Consider the following 19,428-nt stretch of genomic DNA (forward strand, 5'->3'; position numbering starts at 1 on the left):
CTTCTTTTTTTCACCAGCATTCCACTATATGGTAACTTGTTGATGTAAAATATTAAGTGAAAACATGAGAGCTAATACTCCCCTAGACATAGCAGTTAACAGTCCCAGTAAATTCCCCCATTCTTCTATTGCACAAACAGCATCCATACAAGTATCGTTAACAATAATTTATTGTGCAACACAATTGATAGTGTAGATAATAGATTATACACACATTATTGATGTGTCACTGAGTACCAGCCCTGTAATATGGGTGTAGTGATCTGCACCTTTCAGTACGGGATAATCCCAGGCGAAGTTTTGGCTTACTCAAGTTCAATCTTGTAGTGCTGACAGTATCTAATAGAACATATTACATCATGATAAAAACTTTCCCTTAAGGAAATATTTAATCCAGCCCACTTCCCTTAATTATTGTTTGCTCAGCTAGCAGAGTTACTGAGTTGCAGAAAATGTGCAGTATAATAGTCCAGTATGATCATACACAACATCCTTCATTACATCACTAAACTGTACAAGGTACATGACTGGTCAGTACCTGGGGCTAATTGTGTACAACACAGATTAGGAGATTGATTGACAACAGTCCCACAATACTGTAATTACACTACAATACAACTTGTGTAATGAAACAATAGAATAATATGGTGTTGCTTACCATAGTAGTTACCAGTGAATAATATCCTTTCCCACGTTGTACGAAGTCTCTTAACATGATTCTCCTTCCTCTCAATAATGTCCATTGCTCTTAGTAGACGTGACCGTCCGTCATCATAAGATAGGTCAACAGATGGGACAAGGTCAATGTGTGTTGGTTGATCAGTGTCAGCAATGTCATCATTGATATCTTGAGGAAACGTCTTTCCTGGATTATTAGAATTATTACAATTTTGTGGTCTTTGTAGTTCTGAATCAGTGACAATTAAAGTTTTCTCTGAATCATCGTCAAAGTCATCATCTTCTGTGTTCTCCACATTGTCTCCATGGCAAATGTGTTCTATATGAGGCTGTTTGGCTGTCTCCACTGGTAAGGCTTGCACCACAGTATTAATGCCATCATCAGCTGTTTCACTGCAGTGAAGTGTGTGAATGTTTTCTAATGATGTATCAATGACATATTGTGGTGATTTGACGACTTCAATGTGATCATTATTTGATGGTAGACTAGAGACAGAACATTGACTGCAGTCTACTACAATACTGGGCTGCTGCAGTGGTTGGGATTCGTGTGTGGGCGACAACAATTCTAGTTCATAATCTGATTCCTCATTTGCTAGTGATTCCTTTTCTGTAGCAAAAGAATAATGCATGAAGTGAGAATCACCACCATTAGTAGATGAGGGACTACTAGAATCCTGATTGGAAGGGGGGTCTGTATTTAGTGCTGCAATTGATCTAGCTTCAAATGACACTGGTGGGGTTGTCCCATCCTTTACTGTACTATCATCAGTACAGCTAGATGTCCCTGCTGGATAATTGATGTCTGGTACAATAGCATCACCTCCCTCTAGTGTTATCTCATCAACACTACCCTTGTGTAGCCAGCTAGTTTCATATTCAGTGTTGTTAATAGTAGTCAATGGGATCACTTCCTTACACTCTTGTTTGCACAAAGCCTGACGATTTTCACTTGAACATTTCAGAGAATTTACATTGCAGCTGTCACCATAACACACACCAGGAATGTTACAGTCCAGAACGTTTTTGTTATGAATTTCACAACTGGGAACAACATGAGAAGTATCAACAAGGCTTTTAGCTAGTGCTAATGCAGCCCTCTCACTGGGCAAACTGGGGACAATATGAGCAGTGTCTTCTTCAATAACAAAACCACTGGGTTGTACCAATAGTTTATCATTCAATGTCTCTGCTTGCATGAAATATTTATTGTAGAAGGAGCCGGTAATATGGGGTTGATTTAACACAAATATAATGGGGTGGCTTCCATTGAGCAACACTGAAGGTGCTGGTCTTATTAATGGGGTCTTCATGTCAGGTACCATCACCTGCAATAAATGGTGTAAACATGCTAACGAAGCCATTCAGTAACAATAAGGGGTAAATTTGTAATTTGCAACTCACCAAATTCGTGTCAGCCTCGTGTTGTTCACTGTCTCTGCTGTTCATGACCTCTCCACAGCTCCCTAACCATATGCCCTAACTAAAAGTGATGCGCTTTTACATACAAAGAGCCGCTACTTTGGCAACCACCTAGCGGCACGTTTTATAGCGCGTTTTTAACATGGCGCGTAAGATCAGCATAAATCATTCGCTAAATCTTTTACAAAATATACTGAGAGTCCATTAAAGTAAAATTCACACCACCTGTCCCTTTAACTGGCCTGCCATCATCTTTCGCGTAGATACCTTGTTAGTTTACCAGTCTGTAAAGGGAATTCCCCTGGTCATGAGCTGGTACTGGGCTGTGAAATTAAGCCGCTAGTATGGGGGTAAGACTTCTGGGTATGTGTACTTAATTTCTAATATTTCTCGTACAGAAGCATCGCTCTGAAAAAGCAAAAGCGAAGAAAGAAAAGCTTAAACAGGTTCAGTGTATTCCTAAATAAAGTGCATCACCCTCCACGTGATCTTGCTTTATAGGAAAGAGTATCCACAGCTAATTCCCTGGCACTTATCAAGACTGCTTATGCTGTAAGATTGCGAGCAATATGTTCATGACCCATATTAAATTCTGTTAGGTTGATGATCCTTTAGAAGAGCTCTTTGCTTTCAAGTCTTTCCGCCGTAATGGGTGCGACCTACTAACATGTCAATATTTATTATTAGTGTACTAGATTAGACATGGTGATCTCGTTTCATAAGATGTCGTCAATGACTGAAGATGAGGCCAAGTGGTCTTTTGAACTGTTGAAAACAAACATGAAAGAATTGTGAGTATTCCAAAACAGTAGTGTTATATGTTACACACACCATATTTCTACAGGCCACATACAGTGGCATAGCTAGACCTGGGCTAACAGTACGGCTAGGGACCACGTACATGATGTGCAGTCCAAATACCAAACATAAGCTGTGGGCCTAATTTCAATATCCCTAGCTAGAGATGATTGCTGAAAACTGCAGTAGTGTTTTGTGGATGCCAAGCCATGTGTATTCCATGAGCATGACCCATGATGTCTTTATACATCACATGATATTCATAATGGGTTTACCTAGAGAGTCATGTTGCAGTGTGTGATAATATTCATGCAACATTGTTATGCTAACTGTTACAGGTGATGGTCATTATGTACCTCACTCCACTATTGACCTTGTAGGTACCACCATATATAGCACATGAATTTATCCCCTGTAACACTATAGGAAGTAGTCATGATATGCACCAAGTATAGTATGGTATGTAGGGTAGTGTATTAGGGAGTTGTAACATAGCAAACCCTTACACTTTGAATACAGTAAAACAACTACTTTGTTTACCAAAATAATGTGCAGCCTCTGTATGAGCACAGAACGCACTTTGGGTTTAGAACATGAAGACCTGAGAGGGGTAATACTAAACTACAATGTTGAGACATTTGATTTACCAGTGTGTGTGTGTGTGTTGTGTTAACAGTTATGTTCGAGGAGGCATGGGCTGGAAGGACAGAGAGAAGTGGGAAGAACTAACCCATGACAACTCTTGGTAAAGTTCTATGTGTAGTAGTGGAGTATTCATATTAAGAAAAAATCCTGTAACCCTGTGTTATTTGTCATCTGCCACTTTCAACACATCTATCGTACAATAAGAAGTTTGTTGAAAAACAAGTCCTTGCTTTATGAAATGGTAGATGTTTGCATGACTCTACACTGGAGTACAGTGGCATGCTATATTGTTCTATTCAGGTTTAGTGAATTAATGATTAATGATTAGATTCACTATAGAAATTTTCAGTTGTATGGTAGTGTTCAACTAAATGTAGTATGTACTTGCTATGTATCATTTCTTGTGTACTTTTATATTGCTTCATGTCCCTTCAGCTTTTTGATAGCTAGAGAGAAGGCAACATCTCGTCCTATGGCATATACGAGCTACCGATATGACATGGATGAAGGTGTAGAAGTGATTTATTGGTCAGTTTGTCAGTGTGTCTTCTTCAAACTTTACTACCCTGTCACCATAGTTATGAGATACAACTAGAGCCGGAGGTAAGGAGGAAAGGTATGGGCAAGTTTTTGATGCAAATACTGGAGCTGATTGGTCATAGGTAATGTGCACTTAACTTCCACTTATAGTTTCTGAGAATACAGAACTTCCAGTTAGCCATAGTATAATAGTTTCTGAGAATACAGTATGTTCCTCGATACTGGTAAATGAATGTAATATTGTGGGAGGCTAATTGTTACACAATAATGTGGCTACATAATTGGTATGTGATGTGTTATGACATGTTATGACATATTATTTGTACTATGTGGACTAACCTGTTATAACTTTGCACTTGTGATCTGATTAGAGGGGAAATTACCCTTTATTGAGTTTTAAATTCATTTTTATCTACTTCCACATATTGAACACTTTAGACTGTCAACTTCCTGTAATCTGTGTTATATTATATGACATTTCCTTCCTTCCTCCTGCTTGTACTAACTTTATTAGTTATTCCATTTTTTTCTAGAACTCAAATGAAGAAAATCATACTCACTGTTTTTAAAGGTAACAGTGATCCATACAGTGTTTGTACTGGTTGACTTGTTTATGTCAGTATATATCCCATAGTGTGTGGTGCCATATAATGGATGTGATTAACTTGGTCAATTGCTGGTTACATTACCAATTAATAATGTTGTTTGTGGGTTACTATGGATAAAAGATTAGCTCTGGTATTGACTTACTACGAGGCCACAATACTTGAAAGATTATTTATCACAATCAGATTGTATATTGGTAATTTAGTAACTCAAATTTTACTACTACTACTACTACTACTACTGTTTAGAAAATGGTATGCATAAAATCCTTTAATCTTTAGGAGATAATGAGATTCCTCTGGAGAGATTCTCTAAAATGGTTACTTATATAGCAAATATATATATATGTACCTGCATGTCTCCAGTTGAAGGAGTCAACTTATAGCACACCTCACTAATGATCACTAATGTGGCATGTGCTGTGTGTTATTGAGTGTGACTTTGTATGTTGTATTGATCATCTACCCACCTGTGTTGGCAAGCTTTGCCTGTGTAGCATTTCAATGTTATAAAAATAATTTAAACTGAGAGGAAGTGAAATTTAACCTTATTGTGATGTCACAGAAAATGATTCCTCTGTGCAATTCTTCAGGAAATGCCTCAGGTTAGTTAATTTCCACCAGTACTGTACAGAGTGTTTGTATGTATTTAATAGTTCATAATACTAATTGATAGTGCTGGTATATTCTTCTAATAATGTGTGGTATGTCAACTGGAAAAATAGGCGGTCTGTTGATGACTACTTATTTGCTGGTACTATATTTAGCTCTTAGCGTGACCACAATGCCCAGTCATGGCATACTGCAGTTACTATATTTGTTTCAATAATGATAACTTCATGACCAATAGAGGAGCTGTATCATTGTCATAATCAGAGAGTGTTTTGACATTGTTGTAGTGGAGCCATTGTTTCATGTGGGTGTACTCCTATTAATTCCCTTGTAGCAAGAGTAATGGCTATTATGTTACTGACTACAAATGTATTGGGTTTCTCTGTGTACACTGAAGAAACTAGTCTACCATGATTGTATGACATTGAGCTGTCCCTATAGTGAGTCTCAGGTGGAGGCCTTGCTGTTATCCAGCTGTGCCTGATATTCAGTTCCCAGCTGTAGTGATGTGCCATAGTAACCTAACAGGGGAATAACCTCCTATGTCTACAGATTTCTACAGGTTGTCCTTGGACTTTATACCCATGGGTACAGGTGGGCCCTTCAGTGTAAGTGTTAATGGCTTCTGTGGTGTCTTGTGTGGCATTGTTGCTGGGTTATTGGTGTTGTCATAATTGACTAACGATCCTTGTATTGGCCATTTATCACTAAAGGGTTTGTGTGTACACTTACCTGCCACCTTTGAGTAGCATGTAGTGTATGTTGTGATGTGATGTGTCACATATACCACATCTGTGTCAGTATCAGTATCCAGGGTGGCAGAATTTTTCAGTTTGTTATAACTTCCAAAGTTCTAGAATTGTAAAGATGTGTTGAAGGGTACTTTTATGGAATCCCTTACACCTGGTCACATTCAACTAGTTGTGTGTAGCTACATGAGTACATGACTGTGACACACCAGAAAAATGTGAAAACATTAGCTGCTGTATTGTACAGCTCTTCAGAGGGTAGAGAAGGAATCTCCTGAAATACTAATTTATTCATCATATCTCCCTCCAGACTCATTGGCCAGATGTGTCCAGCTGTTGACTTAACTGTTACTACCACATAACTAGTTTAATTGTAATACCATTAGTATGGTAGGGTGTTAGGCAAGTTAGTGGTCTGAGCTCATGTCAGTGGCCTCTTCTGTGGTGGAAGTGTTGGGGTGTCCTGTTGGGAAGTTGGTGGCCTCTATAAGGAGGCAGCATGTCCTGACAGTTGTATTCCTTGTTCTAGTTGTATAATGAATTAGTTCAACAATGTAGTATAATGGTCTGTGTGTGGCTTTGAAAAATTGCAGTTATTTGATTGAACATCTGTATATAGCAGTCTTCTTCATATGAATGTATGTTCATAGCTCCTGTCTGTTATATGCAAATTATGTAACTTGTCTAGCTATGATGAAGATGAATCTTCACCATCCTTGCAAGACCCTCTGATGGCAGACGAATATTCCTACTTTATTTTGAGCAAGTCACTTGTCAGAACTAAATAAACTTTCACTTACTGTTCTTTTTATAAATAAATTTACAATGTGGTATAATAAAAAGTGATATACAGTAAAAACATTTTCTACACGAGACCATTTATACACAACAGATACAGCTACTAGACAATCAGCAGAATTACATGTGATGACAGATAAGAACAACACTAGGCAATGAAGCATTAGTCAATAAGTTCTTGTTGTTTCACAAATGACTCTTTCTAATAAATCAGCTACCTGCAGAATGAAAGAAAAAGAATAATTAAAGCATGATATATTTGTCACAACAGACCATACAATACATGTGTATATAAGGAAATGACTTTCAACAAGTGGTTTCAACATACCATAGAATCTGCTGCATAATCAATGGGCAAGTCCCCTTCATCTGTTCTACACAATGGATCAGCCCCTAATGCGATGAGGTAAGCTACTTGATCAATATGTCCCTGGCTTGCTGCCATGTGCAGTGCTGTACACCCAGTATATGTTGAAGCATTAACATCAGCTTCACAATCTTCAACAAGACACTTCACCACTCTTAAAGCATCAGGTCTTCTTAAAGCATGATGTACTGGTCTTAAACCACTCTTTTTGTCCTATTGAGAACACAGACATGATGATTAACATTGCTGAAGCCACACCTGAAAACATTCACTGAAATCCTACAAGGCTACCCAACACATGCCAAACAAACACAGTGGTAAATCCCATAAACATTCCCCCCACATGATTCAGTCAATACCTACCTGTACATCCATACTACATCCAAGATCATTAAGTCTTCTGATTGCTTTAACGTGCGACTGCATCACTGCAAGATGTAGAGCATTGTAACCTGTCAAGAGAACAAAAGACAATTAAAACATTTTCTAATTCCATCATGAATTCTTTCTTACCTTCATTGTTTGTAAGCTGTGCAATTTTTCTAAGTTTTTCACTTGTCATGTTACTTAAGAAAATGTCCAGGCATTGTAAATGTCCTTTTTTACACACTATATGAAATGGAGTGTTTCCATTAATGTCCTGTAAGTCTACATCTGCTCCTGCAAGGAGTAGATCTTCCACTATTCCAGGCAGGTTCAAGTTTGTTGCTAGATGAAGTGCAGTTTGTTTCATTTTGTTCTGATCATTCAGGCATCCCTTGAGCATTGGAAATCTGTTGACTACTGTTAGGAGTTGCCTAACTGCTTGCTGGTTCTCAAATATCACTGACAAATGGAGCATGCTGTGGGAGGAGAAGATAAGACCAAAGTAAACAATGTTTGTGTACTTATTAGGTAAAAGGCGGGTAAGTGTGTGGGTAGCGTAGGGTAATTTACTTATGGTTTACAAGAAAAATTCTCACCTTTCGCCATCATCATCTTCCACAAAGAGATATTGAACTGTCTGTAATAGTTTGGACTCTAGCCTGACGGTAGCTGTGTCGGGTTGTTCTCTAGTAACGTTACTTTGTATGCTATTTGAATTAGCTGAAGGTTCAATCGCTGAGTCGCTAATGTCCAGTTCCATTTTAGACTCTACTAAAGTTTGTTCTACAGACGGCGCTCTTGTTAACTTTGGTTCCTTGCTGTGTATCAAGTACTCGTGTTGCATTGATCCAGAGACTTCATCAGTACATGAAACCGGTACGAGGTCAGTAATAGGTAACCATCTTTGTGTTATCTCGTCTAAACCAGAATCGTACTTTTCAAGATCAGCTTTCGGCTTAGGATAATGGTGAGAATGTCCGTGATGTGAAGGGTTTGTAGCCGTTCTTGTTGGGCCTATATTAGCCCTGTCGCTTTCAACTTTGCTGGGCCCTAAAGTTGTCGGCATTCTAAACAGCCGAGGTTTCTCCGGCGCGACCACTGGAGCCGATCTTGGTATTAGTCCAGGTACTTTCGACATGACCAGCTACTAAAAATTCAACTTTTGACTACAAGGTCAACTGGTTTGCAATAGTGAAAAAGTGAATTGTTACTATCGCCGCACGTTATTATAAGTGGTTGCTAAGGGGATTTTTTTTTCGTATATGGGATTTCATTATGAACACAACAATGCAGGGGAATTTAAAAAAAATACTTGGTGCTTAGCAATAGTAGCTCTATGCTGGACTGTGCAGTATAACTGGTATGAGATAACTGGTATCTTAATGGTGGCTCAGTGCATTCCCCTCCTTTTTAAACACTGCATGGTTAGGCACTGAAGGGTCTACACAGAGCTTATACAGAGATAGCCAGGTGAAATAAATGAACCATACTAGCTGTGCCAGCCAGAATAGCTAGTAGCAGCTGGTTCAGTGCTACTCAGTGTTGAGTTCACATGATGACTTGACTTGAAGGCTTTTGCTATTTTAATTCCACATCGTTTTTTTGTTTAAGTTGTTATGGCTAGTAGTTTAGTTACACTTCAGATTTGTTTCGTCATGATTTGCAAGATCATCAGGTCAGTACCTATCGTAGCTAGCTAGCTATAAGGAGCCGCCAAACAATCTCAACAGATATTCATATAGCTAGCTAACATGCAGCTATAATGTATTATGTTGAAGGAGATACGGTTCCCCATGATGCAGCTAGTTTAGGTATGAGTTTAAAATCCATTGGGAGGGGGGGGGGGGGGGGGGAGACAATTATCATGCCACCATATGACTTCATGCTACCAATCATCAGCCATCATGCTCACCTACACACATAGCTAGCTAGGTACTGACCACACTATAGCCTACTCAGTGATGACATAATATAGCTAACATTCACCTGATCAACCTCCCCATTCCCATAACATGGTCATGACATATATACCAGTGATCACATATTGGACACTTTAATCTTTGAACTTCATAGCTTATCAGTTACATGCAATGTAGTCATACCCAAGGAATCATGATATTACAATGAACTATATAACCCCTCATGGGCCAAAGGCATACAGGATGGGTAGGGCAAAGCTGGAAATAATACCTTGGTGCACCAACAATGATGTAAAGTTGGGTAGTTGTATACACTTATATTTACTGTAGACAACGACTTCCTTAACAATAAGTCCTTAAGTTTTTTTTTCATTGCTATTTGCATGTTATGAACAAAATTCCCAATTCAGGGTGTATGTGTGGTGTATGGATAGTCATAAGTGTTAGCATTGATTTATTGATTGTTTGACCAAACATGCACCCATATACAGGCAGTAATCATGCATTGTCAATGTAATGTAGTATATAGCCATGACATTTAGTGATGTTTTATGGCAATGAAGCCTTCGTTTACGCATGTAGAAAATTTGCTAAATTTCCCTTTTCACATTGTTACTACATTTGCCTACACCAAGTATACTAGAATCATGTGTTGAAGCATTTAAGTATAAACTTAGTTGGCTACCGGCATGTGGATATTCGCATACGTACTTAATACACATGAACATTGCATGGTTTTCAGATCATTGAGATATTTGTTTGTGATGTCATATTGCATGTATACCATACACACAGATCATTGGAATGTTGAGGTGTAAAACAAGGGGGATTATCCATGTCAAGTTCATGCAGGTGTTACAACATACTTCACAATGTGTGCATGTGTGGGAAGACACACAACTGACAACTCACGGTATAGCCTTTGTTTATATACTCCTACATAGTGACATAGTCTAGTTAATAAGTCTTTCCTCTTTCATGTTAGACAGTGAGGCTTCATTCAAAAGAAATACAGAAATTTCTAGTAAAAGAGCTAATCTTTGAACTGAAGTAAAGAATTCTGTAGAAATCCTCAAATGATTCTTCAGCCATGTACATTGCTATACACATGTATCACTGCACAGATATGAAAGAAAGTGGATAGCAACTTTTAATAAGTGTAGTGAAATTTACACTGTGTAGGCATTTTATGATTCCTCTTTGACACACATACTAAAGCTAAGTATATCCAAAGTGTATAATCGTTGGAGTGCACACACATGCAAACGTAGCTGATCCTCTTAATGTACAGTTTATGGGAGCTGATAATTATGTGCATGGCCAAAGTGGAGTTGACTATACATTTATATATTTACCATGATGCTGCTTTTGTATATCCATATGATATCTCTTCCTCCATATGTGGTCACTATGATATCAGTCAGTGGCTGAGGAAAACAGTACCCAATATGCTCCACAGGTGGACAAAATCTGTTGTTGATAGCATGTTTATGGCTTTGGGGGAATATTCAGCTTAGTGTATGTGGTACTATGTTTACACACAACTGGTTAGGTCATTTCCCTATAGATAATAAACTGCACCACCCACTACACACCTTTATGTACACTATCTTTGTAATAACATAAACAGATTGTGAAAATTGTATTAAGTTAAACTGAAAGTACATTAGTGGTTTATAATTTTTGTGGTAGAAGCCTAAAGCCTACTAATTTCATTTATTAGTGAACATATGCAATTGCATATGAAATAATGAGCTCACTAGTGGTGCTGAATAATATTTTATTCGAATAGTTGTGAACAAAACGACTGATTATTCTTTAAGCATGAATAAGTTCCAAAATCTTTGTTGGACAGTAAGGTAAAGCATGAGGGCTATATTTCTATCTCTTCTAGCTATGTACAGTGGATTATTCCAGTATGAATATGCCACTTTGTTTGCAATCTCAAGCTTCATTCCATTTGATCACAGCTTACTACCTATAACCATCTCAGAAAATTATCCCTACATTGTGACACTCCAAATTTGTAGTTTTCTGAAGGGCACAAAACTAGTGGAAACAATATTCCAACAACCATATTTGGCAGGAATCACTACAATGTCACCATGTTTAGTCATCAGAGTGTGTTAGTGTGTAATTACAAACCAAATAACCATTGTCTATAGTGCTACATGCACAGGTATCTCTGACAATTGTACACTAAGATGGTGTTGGGGGAGACCAAACTATGCTTGTGAGCATAGTTTGTGAATATTGTTTACATATAATTGTAGTGTTTGTTGTTCAGCACAATACTGTCCACTTATATGACTTCATGATCAAATATGTGTGTTGGTACTTACCCAGCTGTGCAGTTTTCTCATGTTTTTTCCTCTATTCACTACTGAAAACTAAGTGTACAATCACAAATGGAACTCCTCAGTCAATACCATATCCATACTTGATGTCTTGAGGCTTCCAGTTTAGTTCCCAGAAACTACACAAGTCATTGCATGCAACCATCTCCATTGCAACTTCTTGCCCAGCAGTCCCCCTATACTTATGGTACATCAAAATTATTTGCTACATTTTTCAAAATGAGCAGCAAATGATTAAACAAGAAACTTATTATATAGTTGAAGGTATATTTTATGTCACATACCATACATATACACGTGTATCGTAGGCCAATAACAGGCATCATGGCCTTCTTCTCACAGGTCTCTACTGAGTATGGATTTATTTAAGATATGTAACTAATTATTACGAAACTGATTTTAACACTGTCAAAATCTGCTACATACGTATATACCTAACCAAATCTCTCATAACTTTGTGACAAGTACTGTGACATCAGTACTTCGTAGCTACTCATGCAGTGTAGGTTTTATGTACCTGTGCATGTACTACATCCTTTAGTCCTTGCAGGTACATATAGAAAACCTCTGTAGTGTCTATACGAAGTGATCTAGCAGCTCCTAAATGAAATCACCAACAAATATCAATAAGCACTGTTGCCCTAACTGTTTTCCTAATATGGCACTATTGAGGAGCATATGTCATAATGAGAAGAGTCAGTACACAGAAGTCATTTGTGTGAATAGATCATTTAAACACAACTCTGAAAAATACATTCAATCCATGTAGATGGAATGCATCCCCACTCCTATAGTTTATGGGTTTTTTTGTATTTCAGGTATCTTGTGGTCTGTCACCTAAAAGCTGTAAAATAAAAATTTAACTACAAATAGCAGAATCAATTACAATAAATGCATTGATAAGCCATGCAGTATAAAGTTGGTAATGCACTGTTCCATCAGTAACCACAAGGTTTACACTCCAGTATGCATACATACCAAGTATAGATACGAGATATAGCTCCATTGGTGTGCAAGATACAGGAAGTGTCAGTCCTGAATGACCTCAAATCTCTTCAACTATGTACATGCATCCCTGAGAACTCATGTATGTACCTATACATACATACAAGGAGTGTACACACAAATTTGATCACTACTAGCTAGTGTTATAGGATAATAAGATGTTGACCTCTAAAATGTAGTATCCGTCACTTGTAGTTCTTTGATCAGGTGCTTTTAAAACTCTAAACTGCTATACCTCAGAATTTTCTATGATAACATAACTAATGACCTAAGAGAATCAGTCAAAGTGAAATAAGCCCTAGTCTAAGTATTGGAAGGTCGTAAAAAAGTATACCAAATATAGAATCATTTTTTACCTTTATGAGAACAATTATTTCTATAAAGGTGAGTGCATAAATAGAATGACATCATTGCTACTCAACTATGGTCTATAATCAGTTATAATGGAAATTAGCATAACTGACCTGTAGAAATTGAGGTCATACATCATTCTGTACCAGCATATACACACATGCGCAGTGCATGGTTGACACATTGTAGTCAATGTGTATGCACCACCTCAAAAAGCTTAGAATCAGGCTCTTTGTTCAGAGAGTTTGGTACTGTACTGAAGTGTCTTTATTAGTAAGGTGACCTGATTTCAGGTGTCTAGCTAAACTGACGTATGTGCAGGGAATGTCTTGATTATCAAGGTGTCCTGATTTTAGGGGTCTCCCCTGATGTGTATACATTACAACCATAGACAGCTGGTTATATGTCACAAATTAACAATTAAGCAACTGGGTATAGCCGCACATATTGATCTTCTGTGAATGAATAGAGCAATGAGTGAAACAAATGCAGTATCTATGTGTTTCCCAGGGGATGATTAATGATAGATAGCTTTGTTGACTTTGGCATGTAGGGTCATATGTTGAAGCCAGCCCATGCATTGCACATCAGTAATATTGTTGGTATAATACTGTATTTTTGCAAGAGGTAACCCAACAACTTAGTGATGAATTGTACGCTTCTTCCACACTCAGACCATTATAGCTTGAAAGCTTGTGCAGAAATTTGTTTCCATATGCATATATATGCAAGGTATATAGTTACTGTCATAAATGGTAACCGGTACAATAATAACGGATCATTCACAACTATCAATAACGCAATGTTAATTGATATGGAGCACTATTGGTATAGTTGCAACGAAGAAACTTAGAAGGTTCCAGTTTGGTACATGATATGTACTTGTAATAAACTAAAGTTTGATTTCATTTCAGTTCTAATAGTATCCATGAGTCAAGTTATAAGTTTGTAGACTAACCTGGGAGGGAGGAAAGCCATGCCCTGACAGCAGCAATATCACCATGAAAACCTGTAGCTATGTACGTATATCATTTTTGTAGCAATTTTCTGAATTTTCTCAGTACTGTACATAATGGACAAGCTGCCAACATGTAGTGGTTTTGTTTGGACGAGTTGCCAACCAATGACAACTACTAGTCTGGTGTCCGGCGCTGATTAAGCGCCTATTTTTTGGAGTGCTTATAGGTGCCTAAAATAGGGTCGCCAACTACAACTAACTACAATGGTGTGAAAATAACAACTACATTCTTCATGCCGCATAACTAGTCTCTTTTCTGCATAAACACTACTGAATGTGTAACAAAGCACATATGTCGTACATATAAGCTTGTAGCCACAAAGTGGTGTAAAATTTTACCTGGACGATTTTGTGACTAACAATATTTATTACCCTATGACATGTGCAATTCCATTATTACCAAACAATTACAGTGATGCGTAATGTATTACCCATGGGAGTGTATACCAATGTACCACAATATTCATGACTAGAAGGGGACACTAGTGAACCATTCAGGGCTAATTTTGGTATAGTTTTGCTGTGGTCTCTAACGTCATATCCATATTAGATTAGTTGAGACACTCATGTTCATTCCCCAGCTATTATGTAGGAAGGAAGTTGTGTGGAACACTTTTGTGCTAGACAGGAAGTTTTAACATGCAGCTAGGCAAGGTTGAGAATCATTCGATTATAATTATGAGCTATACATTTAGCTTTACTTGACAGCCGGTAACAAAACTACTGGAGTGATACATATTACAAAACTACTTGAGTGACACATGTTAAGCTGTATACATACTTAATAAACAGTAAGCATGCTTGATTCCATATACAATAATTATTCTATATAGTTGAATTTATGCATAAAATAATGGATATAGTTTGATTGTCAACTAGATGATGACTTGCATTGACAGTAGTTGTTTGTTACACAAGCATCTCTAGCTAATTGTCCAGCAATGCAAAAACAATATAAAATTTTAAAAGAAAGACCACATGGGCCAACTCATATGACAGCAGAAAACATTACCGCATGTCCAAAAATGGAGAGCCACATGACCCATAAACTATCTGGGATATACAGGAATTATCAGAGTGTACACAAATAACATTAATAAAATATTGTATAATTAATAGCAGTCATGACAAGAGGATATAAGGGATTGTGACTGTATATACACTCTGTGTGTCATGAGGTGATCAGTTAATTGTTGTGAGATCAGTCATTATTGTATACGTAATTGGCTAAATATTTGAAGGTTATAGCATAATAATTACTCTGTGATATTTTTGTCACAAGTTCATTGAAAGGAAAGACTGTTAGTACATAATATATAGTTAACTTGCATTGTACTTGAATTACTGCATACATTAACTATTGTTAGCACATGCTATATACGTAGCTAGCTATTTTACAGTTGAAAATGAGGCCTGTGAATTTTAAAACAATTTTAATACTCGACCTTCAAACAACTGTGACAGACAGGAGATTTGGGTTCCAGCTTTGCATATGTGGCTCCTTAGATGCTTGCCTAGATTGCAACCTGTCTGGAGACCATGTTGCCACATCTGGGAAATTTGCTCATTGTTGTATACCTAACTATACAATATAATTGTGTCATTGTCGCATATACAGTCACCAACTATTATGGTCATGAGCTATAAATAGCAAACTATACATGCATATAGCTAAACATATAAATTTGTTCCAAATGTGGAAACTTTATTTTATGGAATTTGTAGTTGCTAGAGTGATACAGAAGTAATGTATAACTACATGCAGTACTTGTTTTATTAGATTACGTATCTCAAATGACATCTAAAGCCATCCCTATACTGAATACATATCATGTCACATGTTGATCACGTGTTCCATTAGCAGTTGTTGTGATGCATGCAAGTGTGATTTTTGAATTTACAATCCTTTTGTGTGTGAATTAGCAATTCATTGTCGTGATTCCTTTTGTGGTGTCAAAATAGCTGACTATTGAAGGAATGTGTGCATATAAATCTGAACATGTACCATGTAATTTCTAACACGGTCCCTTTGTATGTGTGTGATGTTAACATTCATTCAGTGGCACATAGCAAAACAGCCTTGCAAAGTTAATTAGGACACTGGTAATCACAGTTTAAGCCCTGAGCTGAATCGTAGCCTTGGAGATGACAGCCAAAAGCCCATGGCAAGCTGGTAATGCCATTGTATTTGATATATTGAGGATTACTAACCGATTCCTTATGATGTAAAACATCTTCCCTACTAGATTGACCACAATATATTTTGTATCAATTGCCAGGTGTAACAAGATATTACAAGACAATAATTATTAAGTACACAGTAAATACAATAAGTACACAGTAAATACAATAAGTACACAGTATTACAATTACAAGCCTCGTAGTGTCAGATCATGGATGAACACACACAGCCGGATATAATAAATGACAGAGGTTACAATTTATGTTATTTCTATAAGAGTCAACATATGTGCCCATTGCACATAGACAAGTGTTTTATTGAGGTTTTCGATGAAATTAGTTTCAGTTTGGGTGCAAACTTTGGCAGCTCCTAGCAGCTTGACTACACCAGAGAACAGTAGAGAGGGAAGAGCCTCCTGAGGTTCTGCAACAGCTTAAGCATGTACTTTCAGTTCACTTCATCTTTGTTCATACACCACTATAGACCACATACCGTAGTGACAGTGAAATATGATATTTCTGGTCATTGCACAGCCTAGATAACTGCTACTAAATACCTTCAAATCAATCACCATAACAACACTCAGAGGTTATGATGCAGACACATAGCATAACCATAGTGATATGTATTGATGAACAGTAAAATAATCATTTTCCTTTCCAGATAAGCAAGTGAAGGAAGTCCACCTATGTAAAGCTATAGGATGACATTTCAAGCAAATGAAGCTGGAAAGAGTCTAGCTAAAATTTCTTCTTCAAGACAACAATGCTCAGCATACATGCAGCATTCAGCTTCAGGCTAATGCTACAACCATGGACTTACAGTATGTAGCTACTGCTGCCTTACCCATATTGCACAAACACACACAGAGTTTTAAGTGGTTGTCATAAGAACTACTGTGCAGAAAGTTTTGGAGGACAAATTTTTTGCAAAAAGTAACATGTACAGAAGCGATTTTCAATGTAGCCTATGGTTATATTTCACAAAGCTGTCATCACTTGTGAAAAATTTGTCCTTCAAAAATTTCCATCTATACACATAGAGAGTTAGACTATATATATATACAGGCTACGTATATTATGCAAAGTCCTCACTGTTGCTATGGCTTCACCCAGGAAGTTCATGTTCATGTGGTTGTCATGCATGGAAATAATTACAAGGACCTTGATAATTATAATAAGTTGACCTTTCTAAGTATCCATGGCATGGTATATTTCCACTTCCTTATATTAAGGTGAATAAGGTCAATGGTATAGTTACTATTAGTTCTGCTTATCATGGCTACTGGTAAAGTGGTGATAACTACCTCCTGATGTGCAGGATCCACCCTGAAAGCTGATGAGTGACACATGACCATAGTTTCAACAATTAATACAAACGTTTTGACCTTTTAGTGAATCAGAGTACCTCTGTAATGGGGGACAGTATGATATCAGCAATAGAGAGAGGTTTCCATTGTTCAGTTGTATATCATCACACATAGCCATAATACCAACAGGACAGTTATTAAACTGACTTCATTTATGATGTGGCCTTTGTCCCTCCTGTGGTAGCTGCAGTGCTCTGCCTGGAATATATAATATTTAGTTCCAGTACCTATTGCATCATGTGAGCATCACCCTAGCAATCATGTGATGGGACTAACAGGAGGTAACTGAATGAAATAATGACATTTAGCAAAGGAAAGTAGCTATATGGAATTAATGTACAGGATTCAAGTACATTTAAATATACTAATTGGCATCTCTGGAGGTCTCAGTTGCAGAGTATTGTTAAGGTTAGGGTCATCAAGTCATTTATAATAGTATGTCAAAATACATACATTGTAAATTCAGAAGTATGATGAAGTTCATACTATTGGTCAGTGGCGGTGGGGGTTAGAGGGGCTGGACCCCCCAACTTTCAAATGAGAAGGGCAGAGCTCCTCCAATAAATAATTACCTTGTGTGATGTCATGACTGTATCACAAGATTGAATATTGTCATAGTTTCCAAACTGGCAGCTATATGTGGAAGGATTCATTGTGCATATGTCGTACCTGAAAGACAATACTTACGAAAAATAATCTTGTTGCACCTATTTTTCAAAAACTTTCTAGGGGGTATGCCCCCAACTGAGACCCCCCTAAAAGGAGTGTGCACGTGCTTTGCACACTGTTGTAATCACTGCAACCATGAACAAGCCTCTAGTTTCCACACTAGTGTCAGCTCAAATAATTTTGAATCCCCCAACTTTTTCACCTTCCTCTGCCTCTGCCCTATATGGTCACTTAGTATGATGTACATAGCTACTTCATGAAGAAGCATGATCATCAGAAGTATAACAGTGTACACTCATTATACTAATTGTTCTATAATCTGGTGACTACATGCTACTATATTTAAAAAGATGTGTGTATTGTATTGTACTATTTATAGAAACACACTGCTATGCGGCATTACAGCAAAAGCAATACATGCCAAATTACAAAGGTCCAACAGTAAATGCTCAATAAATAACAAGAGTTCCATATGTATAGGACTTTGTATAGGTATAGTGAATGGTTGCTAGGCAATATTCACAGTTGAGAACTAGACAAAGCCTAGAAAAGTCACATATCTGGTATTAGTTGTTGTGTATCATGTCACTAAGTATGTACCATCATTATCTGGTGTAGGGATTGTATATATCATCATCATGATGGTACCCACATTAGGGGAAGTGTAATATTTATCTGATTAACATTTTATAGAGAACTTGTAGTGTACTATTTCACTGGTTGTAGCTTCATACCAAAACTGTTAGGAGATGATGTGGTATAGTTGATAACTTAATAAGGAACTGTAGTTTCTTTGAAGTGAGCAGAGTTAGTGGTTTATGAATGTGTAAACAATTACAGAGCAATTATTGAGCTATCCAAGTTTTGCAAAAGATAACATGCAGTGCTCATGTTGTGACATGTCTGACTCTGTGTGTAATTTTGTGCGTTCATCTAACTCCACTATACCGACATGCCTTCTATTACATCTATATGGTC

At 37.3% G+C, this 19,428-nt stretch overlaps 3 protein-coding genes across 6 annotated transcripts; 1 reads left to right on the plus strand and 2 right to left on the minus strand.

Annotated features, from left to right (window-relative positions):
- Positions 1-120: 120 nt before the first annotated feature.
- On the minus strand, positions 121-2,736 carry LOC136236987 (uncharacterized). 2 transcript variants are annotated; one of them, XR_010692273.1, is made up of 4 exons: positions 2,083-2,736; positions 659-2,006; positions 539-607; positions 153-339 (listed from the first exon to the last, which is right to left on the minus strand). XR_010692273.1 is itself a non-coding variant. In XM_066027224.1 (3 exons), the coding sequence occupies exons 1-3, from the start codon at positions 2,125-2,127 to the stop codon at positions 227-229; spliced, it is 1,506 nt and encodes a 501-aa protein (XP_065883296.1). In that variant the 5' UTR covers positions 2,128-2,576; the 3' UTR covers positions 121-226. The 2 variants fall into 2 exon arrangements, 1 of the variants encoding a protein (XP_065883296.1); XM_066027224.1 differs by lacking the exon at positions 539-607 and having other exon boundaries at positions 121-339; positions 2,083-2,576.
- LOC136236991 (N-alpha-acetyltransferase 40-like) lies at positions 2,324-6,910 on the plus strand. Of its 3 annotated transcripts, XR_010692274.1 has the most exons (12): positions 2,324-2,450; positions 2,499-2,546; positions 2,602-2,652; positions 2,700-2,752; positions 2,796-2,891; positions 3,575-3,643; positions 3,979-4,071; positions 4,122-4,205; positions 4,617-4,654; positions 5,254-5,293; positions 5,742-5,908; positions 6,738-6,910. XR_010692274.1 is itself a non-coding variant. In XM_066027230.1 (11 exons), exons 1-11 carry the CDS (start codon positions 2,445-2,447, stop codon positions 6,835-6,837), a joined length of 678 nt encoding a protein of 225 aa, XP_065883302.1. In that variant the 5' UTR covers positions 2,349-2,444; the 3' UTR covers positions 6,838-6,910. The 3 variants fall into 3 exon arrangements, 2 of the variants coding, with proteins under 2 accessions (XP_065883304.1, XP_065883302.1); XM_066027230.1 differs by lacking the exon at positions 5,742-5,908 and having other exon boundaries at positions 2,349-2,450; XM_066027232.1 differs by lacking the exons at positions 5,254-5,293; positions 5,742-5,908; positions 6,738-6,910 and adding an exon at positions 4,718-5,247 and having other exon boundaries at positions 2,329-2,450.
- LOC136236989 (nuclear factor NF-kappa-B p105 subunit-like) lies at positions 6,840-8,792 on the minus strand. Its single transcript, XM_066027226.1, has 5 exons — positions 8,177-8,792; positions 7,728-8,056; positions 7,578-7,666; positions 7,176-7,427; positions 6,840-7,065 (listed from the first exon to the last, which is right to left on the minus strand). Exons 1-5 carry the CDS (start codon positions 8,716-8,718, stop codon positions 7,015-7,017), a joined length of 1,263 nt encoding a protein of 420 aa, XP_065883298.1. The 5' UTR covers positions 8,719-8,792; the 3' UTR covers positions 6,840-7,014.
- Positions 8,793-19,428: the final 10,636 nt, after the last annotated feature.

Source organism: Dysidea avara, chromosome 10 (genome assembly GCF_963678975.1).
Source record: "Dysidea avara chromosome 10, odDysAvar1.4, whole genome shotgun sequence".
NCBI lineage: Eukaryota > Metazoa > Porifera > Demospongiae > Dictyoceratida > Dysideidae > Dysidea > Dysidea avara.

Excerpts from the sequence above, each read along its gene's own strand:
- LOC136236991 (XM_066027230.1), top strand. Across the intron at positions 2,753-2,795 it reads AAGTCTTTCCGCCGTAATGG|ATTAGACATGGTGATCTCGT; the intron begins GTGCGACCTACT and ends TTAGTGTACTAG. Across the intron at positions 3,644-3,978 it reads CTAACCCATGACAACTCTTG|CTTTTTGATAGCTAGAGAGA; the intron begins GTAAAGTTCTAT and ends ATGTCCCTTCAG.
- LOC136236989 (XM_066027226.1), bottom strand. The coding sequence starts at position 8,718 with ATGTCGAAAGTACCTGGACTAATACCAAGATCGGCTCCAGTGGTCGCG. Across the intron at positions 8,057-8,176 it reads GAAGATGATGATGGCGAAAG|CATGCTCCATTTGTCAGTGA; the intron begins GTGAGAATTTTT and ends CTCCTCCCACAG. Across the intron at positions 7,428-7,577 it reads GATGTAGTATGGATGTACAG|GACAAAAAGAGTGGTTTAAG; the intron begins GTAGGTATTGAC and ends TGTTCTCAATAG.
- LOC136236987 (XM_066027224.1), bottom strand. The coding sequence starts at position 2,127 with ATGAACAGCAGAGACAGTGAACAACACGAGGCTGACACGAATTTG. Across the intron at positions 2,007-2,082 it reads ACGAGGCTGACACGAATTTG|GTGATGGTACCTGACATGAA; the intron begins GTGAGTTGCAAA and ends CATTTATTGCAG. Across the intron at positions 340-658 it reads ATTCACTGGTAACTACTATG|ATACTGTCAGCACTACAAGA; the intron begins GTAAGCAACACC and ends ATGTTCTATTAG.